Source organism: Gossypium hirsutum, chromosome A01 (assembly GCF_007990345.1).
Source record: "Gossypium hirsutum isolate 1008001.06 chromosome A01, Gossypium_hirsutum_v2.1, whole genome shotgun sequence".
Classification (NCBI taxonomy): Eukaryota; Viridiplantae; Streptophyta; class Magnoliopsida; order Malvales; family Malvaceae; genus Gossypium; species Gossypium hirsutum.
Genome location: NC_053424.1, coordinates 108,035,375 through 108,045,200, shown reverse-complemented (window position 1 = coordinate 108,045,200; position 9,826 = coordinate 108,035,375). Strand labels below are relative to the sequence as shown.

The window sequence follows — 9,826 nt, the reverse complement described above, 5'->3', positions numbered from 1 at the left end:
CTGACCACGCACAGACAGAAGCGTTGTCTTCCACTTTATCAAGATATTCATTCCTCATTACAAAACTTTCTAATCCAGAAATCAAACCGTGAATCGATACCTTTAAATGTTGAGTGACATGCAATGATAGCAAAATAAAGTAAGTCAGTATCATATAAAAGTATAACAAACAAACACTTATAAGGGTAGCTTACTAAAGGCTATCACTCTACTCCCTAGGGTAAGCACTTAAAGTTCACTATATGCGTTTCAGTTCTAAAGCAAGGGTACCTGAACTAGCAGATTCCTCGGTCCTCACCCATTATAGGCTTATATGGACCAAGTTCGGTTCAGGGGAACATATTTCCCTATGGCCATACGGAGATGAAAATCTCACGAAGACATAGGTACGGATGTATCCCGGAAGCAATCCACTAGCCCATACGGAGGTGAAAACCTCACGAAAGCGTAGCTTCTCACTCCCACTTAAAGGTGTGACCACAGCAGTCATGCAAATGCAATGTGTGCGGAAACAATATGCAGCAAACACATGTAAAAAGATCAATATTTTAAAATTTTCCAAACTTCCAACATTAAGACAGAAAATAATCAATTTCTTGGCTTAACTCTCTTATTAGTCCCCAGTAGAGTCATCAAGCTGTCGAAACCTTTTTTAAAAAGGGAGGTTTTCTTTAAAAAATGGGAGTCGCCACCAAACTTTTTAGGTGTGGTTGGATCACCTTTATAAAACATTTTGGTCTACGAAAAATACGAGAAAACAGGTTCGGGAGTCCGTTATGCACGAAGAAGGATTAACACCCTCGCAACACCCAATATTGGTACCAAATTGAATAGTTTTCTACCCTAATGTCAAAAGTTTGAAAGAATTTAACAAAAGGATCGTTTTTTTATAAAAAAATGGAATAATTTGAGCTGAAAATCGAGATTCTTTCATTTCAAAAGAGTGCAAACATCACATCCAGCATGATTGGACATGATATTCTTAAACTTTAGTAACTAAAATCATCTCGTGACTTACAAAATCTATTTAAAAGGATACTTTAGACTTTTAGACAAATGAGAAATCGCAACCTAGCATGTTAGGGCACTATTTCCCGAATTCCTAAATACAAAAGATACTGTCTCTTTTTTTTAAAATTCCTTTGGATTAAATGAAATATAAAACTTTAAAAGCGATGATGCATTTAACCTATTAAAAGGATCAATATTAAACTAATTAAACTACGTACTTTAACATTTCATGCAAATATAATATAGAAAATGATAAATACGACATAAATTACACAATATACATTAACATTTCATGCATATATAATAACATAAATATACACACATTATTATTTCATGCAAAATACAAAATAGTAAAATAATGAACATAACAATACAAATTACACATATATAATAGTATTTTATGCGAATATAATCTTAAAATAACGACATAAATAATCAATTTTCATACGAATATATAACAATAACAAAATAACATAAAAATAAAAAATATCCCATGAGATAAAATTAACATATTAAAACAATACCAAATAAATACAAAAAGGATAAAAAAATTAAAAAACAATTTGAAAAATAAATGAGGAAAAAAAATATTTAAAGCAAATATATTATATGATATAATAGCTTAATATATATTTATATAAATAATACTATATTAAATATGTGCAAAACTTTATAATAAATTTTAGAATTTTTCATAATATGCTAAATAATTAACAATGATATATATATTATTTAATAATAGTATGAAAATTTTTAAAATTATACATAATAATAAATATTAAAGTAACATTAAATATAATAAAAATAATATAATGAATAATATATATAGTAAAATGATATAATATATTATAAAATATATAAATAAAACATAGATAAATAATAATAAACAGTGCATAAGTAAAAATAATATATATAATAAATCATTTATATATATACATAATATTTATAGTAAAAATAAATAATATATAAAATATTTAAAATAAATTATATATGAAAAAAAATAGAAAGGAAAAAAATTAAATGGAAACAAAGCTCTAGGGTAAAATTTAAAAAAATAAAAAAAATCCTAATTGAAACACGCTATAAAGCTTGAGGGACTCACTGGGTAATTTGACCCTAATCCCAAAATGGTGTCGTTTCCCAAAATAAGTTTTATAATTGCAGTAAGGACCAAATTGCAACAAAAATAAAAGGTCAGGGCCAAATTAAAATAAAATAAAATGAAATTAAAAATGCGGAAGGATTAATTGGGCAATTTTTCCTTTAAACAAAAACGCGCGAATCCTATCCAGGTCGCGGGTCAACGCGCGAATCCTAGCTTTGAAACGACGCCGTTTTGAAGCTTATCGTTTTAAGCAAAACGACGTCGTTTCTGTGAGGCTATAAAAGCCAACTTTCAGCCTAAAAATCATTTTAAACCCGTCTTTAAAAAAACCAAAAAAAAACCTCTGAAAGAGGATTGAGGGCCAACCTTCTCGGAGCTCCGTCGAGCCTCCGTCCCTGGGCTCCCACGCGCCTACGCGCTGCCATCAACTCCACCATATACGGCAACCAGAAGCTGGAAAGCTTCATTTTTTGACGCGAATCCGGCGGTAAGTCTTTTTCGTTTTATTTTACGATATTTGTATGTATTTATAAAGAGAAAAAAAATGAAATAATCACCTCTGTTTCTTTAATCCAATGCTGGTCTTTTATTGTATATATGTGTATAAAAAAACTGTAGTCTTACATCATTCTTGATTTGGGCTTTTATAGCCACTGAAAAAATATATTTACAATCTTGATTTTATTTCTTGCTATATTTGTTTCGTCTCTGCTGTTTCTTTCCCTTTTTGCAGGTAACAGCGAGAAATCTGGCGGTGAATGCGCTGGCGACGATTCGTGCGCCGATTACTGCGTGATATAGAGCTGGAGTCACGGCCCCGATGAAGCCCACTGGAACGGCGTGAGATGAAAGGGCGTGACGCTTGGAGTACTTGCGGCGTGAAGTTTCTAGAAACCCTAGGGTTTCCAGATTCGGTTTAGGCATTGAGCCTCGCTAGTTTGGGTTTGGGTATTTGGGCTGTTGGGTTTTAGGTGTAACCAGGTATAGGGTTAATGGGTCCCTTGGGCTATGTAAATGGGCTAATAATTTTGGGTTTTGTAAATGGACTGTAAAACTTTTATTAATTTATTTAATTTTTTTCTACTTTTATTTATTTATTTTATGGGCCCGGGCAAATTTGGGCTATTACACCTTTGAATTTTAAATGCGCTAGAATTCTCCCATTCCTTTACTCCTTGATTCATGGGATAAGATTTGGAAGAATCTAATCTAATCCCACCCGCACCAATCGGGAAATTTCCAAAATTCGACCCTCTACCATTCCTGTCATCTACCAACCATTTACTCTTCCAAGCTGCAACCCTACGCGACGGAACACACAAGGTAAGATCCCATTGAAACACAATTTTATGCTTCGGAACTGTAGCCCATAACAGACGTAAACTCTCTCCATGACCCAATTTGCAACACAAGAAGCAAAATAACATTAGTTTCTATTACTCAAAACGTGCATATGCACTTACACCATTTGGAAGCACAAACCTCTTTCTCCTTCATAATGCCTTGTAAACATCCATTCTTACCTGAATACGCATGACCCTCTTACTTCCTACTTGAAAAGTTGTAACATCGTATTATAAAAAATCCCTAATAAAATTACCCAATTGTTTTGCAACAATCTCAGACATAAATCCATGTAGAATGCCATGAACCAGCACAAAAAAATCCACCCAATTTAACTAGACACCTAATGGGTTTTCCCCCTCTAACAACCAATGAAAAATCAAAAGATGATAATTAAAACTCCAAGGTCCATCTTTTTCAATCCTATCTACATCTACCTTAAGATTGAACTAAAACATGAACCTACCTTCCCCTAGATCCAAAATAGAAACACCCCCAATCAGATTCCAAATATTTACAAGGGTCGTCCGCATCGCCTGGAAATTTACCAGGCTAGATGTTAAGACCCACAAAACAATTCACATAAGATAGATCCTTTTCCATTGAATCCACTCTTAGATGGAGCGTGTCCTCCTCCTCTTCTCCTAGAGAAAGATTCGCTACAGCCTTCTCCATCAAAATCAGAACAAAAAAAACTAGAATGAAAAAAGTTGTGCTACACATAAAGGCGAATCCAGGGGGGCTGGCAGGGGCCTCGACCCCCCTAAAATGAAAAATTGTTGTTTTGCCCCTTTAGAAAATTTTAAAAATTTTAAATTAGTAAAGGTAAAATTGCACTTTGGCCCCTTTAAAATTATGAAAATTTAATTTAATCCTTTAAAAATTATAAAAATATAGACTATTAAAAATTAAAATTTTATTTCGGCCCCCCTAAAAAAAATTTCTGGCTTTGCCCCTGGCTACACAGCAAAATCCGTGCCAAAGAGCAGTGAAATATGTGCCAAGCGGCAGAAAAAATTTAATTTAGTTCGAGTAATTAAATTGGCTAACTAACTATTATATATATTTAAATTAGACATTTTATATATATATATATATATATATATATTATAAACATATTTAAAATAAATAAAAATAATATATTTTTTACTTCCAAAAAGATATATTTTTATACAAAATCTACTTATGATTAATTTAGGTCATATATGCCAAAAAGAAAGGTTTATTGGCTAAATAGTCTGATTTTCTTGAAAATTCAGAGAAATATGTCGTTTTTGGAGAGAGAGTGTGAAAGCGCGTCTAGTTGGGTGCACTTTCTGCATAGCTGGTAGGAAAGCGCGACCCCGTTGGACGTAATTTTCCTTTAACTTGCAATTTTCGACTTTTTTAATACAATTAGTTTCTTTGGTCAGATGGTTAAATGCTAATGGTTTTGTCTTTGAGTCTTAGGTTTGATTCTTCTCCCACTCACATTTGTACCTTTTATTTTACGTTGTTTTAAGCTTTTTTTAATTAATATTTTTAATATATTAGTTTACTTAGTTAAATTGTTAAATATTAATTTTATCCTTAAGACTCAGGTTTAATCACCTTTTCTAAACACATTTCTAATTTTTATTTCACATTGTTTCAAGTTTTTTCTATTTTTAATTAATAAACATATTATTTTAATTTTTAATTTTAATTAATTTTTTTAATTAATAACTCTTTTATTTATAAAATCAAATAATTACTACAAATCTGATTATTTTTAGTAAATATAATTTTTATATGTGTGATAATTATTTTTCAATCCATATTATAAGTGTACTAAAATTTTTTTTTATAAAGATTGGGCTGCAATTAAAATTCAAAAAAAAATTATATATATAACCAAAACATGACCCATACCAAAGAGCCCAAACCCATCCAAACAAAAAAAAAACCTAAAAAACTAGAAAACCAACATTTCAAAATAAACCTTAAAAAAAAAGCTCACAGCCAGCCACCATTTTAGACGGTCTCTTCACTTCTTCCACATTTTTCCTCTACAACACTCCTCCAAGCAAACCATCATCATTCTCCACACCTCTGTAATTGGTAAAAGTATTTACATTATAAGCGATTTTACTCGCTATTATGGTTGTTCCCTTAATGGATCAACACAAGTTTGAAATACCTTTCCATTTTTTTCTTCCATATTTCTTTAAAAACCCAGAACCCAATCATTAAGTCTCTCAATAAAAAAAAAAAAAGAGCCAGCCTCCCCATTTTCAGGTCCTCCGAAAGATTTAACCAGAGAACCTTCAATATGCTCAACCAGCGCCTTGCTTATTGACTTCAACGGCCCTTACAACTGTACAAGAGAGACCAGAACTGAGATACGTATTTTCATTTTCCTTTAAACCTTCTTTTTCTAAGAGATGTGCTACTTTATTTTTTTTGTCTTCTTGCATGTCGAAAATCACAAGTAATAAAGTTACTGCATAAGATTTTAGTATCAACAATATACGCTCTAATTTCAGATCCATCTTCCTCCTCACTTTGTAATTTTTTAATGATAGCTAACGTATCACCCTCGATTTCAACTCGTAAGAATCTAGACTCTGCCACCAAATCTAATTGCCTGGACGCATGCGAGAGCTTCTACTGTGAACACCGTTGGTATGTGTTCGTTCCTATATATTTTTGCTTTTAAGACTTGACCTAAGGAATTTCTAATAACAATCCCTGTACACGATCTATTATTCTGTCTTTCAAATGCAGCGTCAAAATTGATTTTGACATTCAAGTCGTCTGGTGGGCTCCAATTCTCATTAGCTACTATGTTGACAGGTACCTTTCTATTTACCCTTTCAATTTCCTGCATGTAGTCTAGAATAAATTGGACAACTCTCTCTCCTGTTTGTACCTTATTTTCACGAAGCAGCTTATTTCTGGTTGACCATAAACCCTATACAGTACACACAATACATTTTATCTGACTGTTTGAATTTTTTTCTAATAAGTAATGCATCTAGTCCTTATATTGTACCTGATTTTGTTCCAGGGGGCATCCAATTCCTAACCTTGTCCATACACCTGCTGCAAAAAAAAATGTTGAAATACATGTTCTCTTGTTTCATCACTGTTTCTGCTTCTTGGGCAAATCGCTGAATCCCGTATTCTGCGTTGATATAGATTTGAAAAAGTAGGTAGAAAATTATTTAAGATCTTCCATACCAGAATTTTTGTTTTAGAAGGCAAGGCCATCTTCCATAATTCTTTGTACATGGGTTTGTAATAATTTTGGTTTTGTTATAAATTTGTTGATCTTTCAATCTGTATTAAATTTTTGTACCCACTCCGCACTGTGTAAACTCCCGAAGCCTCACCTTGCCATATGAATTTGTCTAATTCTTTCTCAAGCAGGAGTGAGATACAAAGAATCCTTGATGTGTCATCTAGATGGAAGTTACGCCAAATTAACTCATTCTTCCATTGATTTGAGTCTTATTCAATTAAATCAGAAACTAACATAAGATTTTGGGTAATACTTGGAAATTGAACCTTGAAGTCATCCGAGCTTGGGACCCATACATCATTCTAGATTTGTATCTGTGTCCCCGAACCAACTCGCCATCCCATCCCCTTGTCAAGAATTCCTTTTGTCGACCATAGGCTTCTCCAGGTATATGATGATAAGTTCCCTAACTTTGCATGCAGAAAATCTAAATTTGGATAATATTTGGCTTTTAAAGATTTGGCTAACAACGAATTTGGGTAACAAATTAAACGCCAACTTTGTTTAGCTAGCATTGCCACATTAAATTTTGAAAGGCATTGAAATTCCATTCCTCCGTCCTCTTTTAGGTCACTAAGCTTACTCCATTCACACCATTGAATTCCATGTTCTGCATGACTTTTTTGCCACCAAAATCGGCTCATAATATTTTCCAACTCTTTGCACAATGATTTTGGTAATAAAAAACACGCCATAGAGTAAATAGGAATAGCCTGCAATACTACTTTTATGAAAACATCCTTTCCTCCTACCGACAAAAATCTAGTGCTCCACCCTCTAACCTTACTAATCATCCTGTCCTTTAGTATTTGGAATTTTTTTTTATCCTTCCCAACCATATTAGGTAACCCCCAATATTTCTCTAGGCTTTTAGAGGTTTGAACTCCCAATATACGAGCTACTTATTCCCATTTTTACTCAGAGACATTTGTGCTAAAATATGCCATTGACTTTTTGAAATTAATGTATTGACCTGAACATACTTCATATTCTCGTAATACCGCTTTAAGATTATTTGCTCCCCTAACTGTGGCATCCCCAAAAAGAATGTAGTCGTATGCAAACAATAAATGTGTCATTAAGGGACCCTTACGACAAAACTTTACCCCTTTAAGATAACCTTTCCTAGCTGCAAGCCTCATTAAGGATGACAAACCTTCACTACAAATTAAAAATAAATAGGGACTTCAGGGGTCACTTTGATGCAAACCCTTTATTGGTCTGAAGCACTCGCCCATCACCCTATTCAAACAAACTGAATAATTAACTGTTCATACACATCTCATGATTAAAGACACAAAAGACTTTACAAATCCCATTTTTTGCATGACTTTTTCCTAAAAAACCACTCCACCTTGTCATATGCCTTACTCATATCCAGTTTTAGGGCTAGATGTAACACCCCTTACTCGTATCCGAAGCCGGAACAGGGTTCGAGGCATTACCAGACTTACAACATAACATTCATACACATCCGAGATATTAAACTTGCGTGCAATTTAAAACTTTTAACAATCACAATCATATTGTCCCTTAAAAAGGCTCATCACAACCTTACATCAAGCTTAGAAGTGGTTCGGGACAAACCGAGCTCATACATAATTTTTTGAAACTTAAACATTTTTCAAAGTCATACAGGTCACACGCCCATGTGAACAGACCGTGTACCTCACACAGCATTAGACATGCCCGTGTGTCTAGGCTGTGGCAAAATAGGGCATACATACTGACTTGTCCACACGGCCACATGAGCGCCCGTGTTCCAGGCTGTGAAAATTAGGGAGGTTACTGACTTGGGTCACACGGCTGACCACATGCCTGTGTGTCTAGCCCGTGTACCCTTCGAAGTAGCCACACACATCCGTGTGCAAGCTTGTGTGACACACACGACCATTAGACACTCCCGTGTGTCTAGGCCGTGTCAAAACTGTAGGGTATACTGCCTTAATTCGAAGACTACCCTAGGGGACACACGGCCGTGTACCAAGGCCATATGTCACACACGGTAGAGTCACACGCCCGTGCGCTTAGCCGTGTGGAGTGAAAATAGGCTTGTTTTAAGCCACATTTCTCACCCTTCACAAGCACACCTAAAACCACAACTTTTCAATCTATTTCAATACACACATAGGCAATCAAAACATGCCAAATTCATATACAAATCATACCATTTCATCTCAAGCAAATTACTACTCAAATCACAACCTTTTCAACTACTAAATTACATATTCAAAACAACATATCATTATCAGAAATTTTACCTACATTCCTTATGCATTTTTTTCTCATCCTTTCATCATCTATTTCAGGCCATAAAATATACCAACTCAACCATACCAAAACATGCCAAAACACAAGGCTATATATACATCATACATCATACATGATTAACTAAACTTATGCATCAAGCCAACTTAAATGGTTATTACTCAACAACATTTATATGCCAAATCACAACAAAATATACCATATTAACACTAGCCTATACATGCCATAAACCAAGCCCCAAAGTGTAAAAATACTGTAAATTAATAACAGGATAGTGTGATACGATCTCCGTTAACTTCCAACCCGAGCAATCATCCGAAACACTACAAAACATAGAAAAACAACACAAAGTAAGCTTCACAGCTTAGTAAGTTCGTATATGAGCATAAAATGACCATAACATTCATATAACAGCTTCAAATTAGATAAATCATTAACATTTAAAGCATCAATTCATGAACTAATTTCAAATTATTCATGTCCTCATTCGTAAGTTCTCAATTTTATATAACTCGATATTTGAGTAGTTTTCCATACACACCTGTACTGATACTTTTTATTTATCACACATACTCTTATCAAACCTTTCTAGTTTATAAGTACTTATGATACAAATTCATCGATTTTCCGATCCAATAGTCCAACTATGGTCTTACTCATACATTACCAAGGCCCTGCCGTGGTCTTTCTTTCACGTGCCATAATTCGGTTATGGTTTTATTAATCGATTACCATAAGTATATTTAGTTATAACAACTATAATTCATATCTCACATATCATTCAATGCATACTTCATTATAGTCAAATAAACACATTTGACATGAAACATATCTAT

At 33.6% G+C, this 9,826-nt stretch overlaps 1 protein-coding gene across 1 annotated transcript; it reads left to right on the top strand.

Moving 5' to 3' along the window:
* Positions 1-5,400: 5,400 nt before the first annotated feature.
* LOC107919545 (uncharacterized) lies at positions 5,401-6,761 on the top strand. Its single transcript, XM_016848988.2, has 3 exons — positions 5,401-6,103; positions 6,206-6,274; positions 6,489-6,761. Exons 1-3 carry the CDS (start codon positions 5,997-5,999, stop codon positions 6,631-6,633), a joined length of 321 nt encoding a protein of 106 aa, XP_016704477.1. The 5' UTR covers positions 5,401-5,996; the 3' UTR covers positions 6,634-6,761.
* Positions 6,762-9,826: the final 3,065 nt, after the last annotated feature.

Bases quoted from the DNA above. Each gene is read 5' to 3' on its own strand.
- LOC107919545 (XM_016848988.2), top strand. From the start codon at position 5,997: ATGATAGCTAACGTATCACCCTCGATTTCAACTCGTAAGAATCTAGAC. The intron at 6,104-6,205 runs GTATGTGTTCGT...TTTCAAATGCAG, and splicing joins TTCTACTGTGAACACCGTTG to CGTCAAAATTGATTTTGACA. The intron at 6,275-6,488 runs GTACCTTTCTAT...ATTTTGTTCCAG, and splicing joins ATTAGCTACTATGTTGACAG to GGGGCATCCAATTCCTAACC.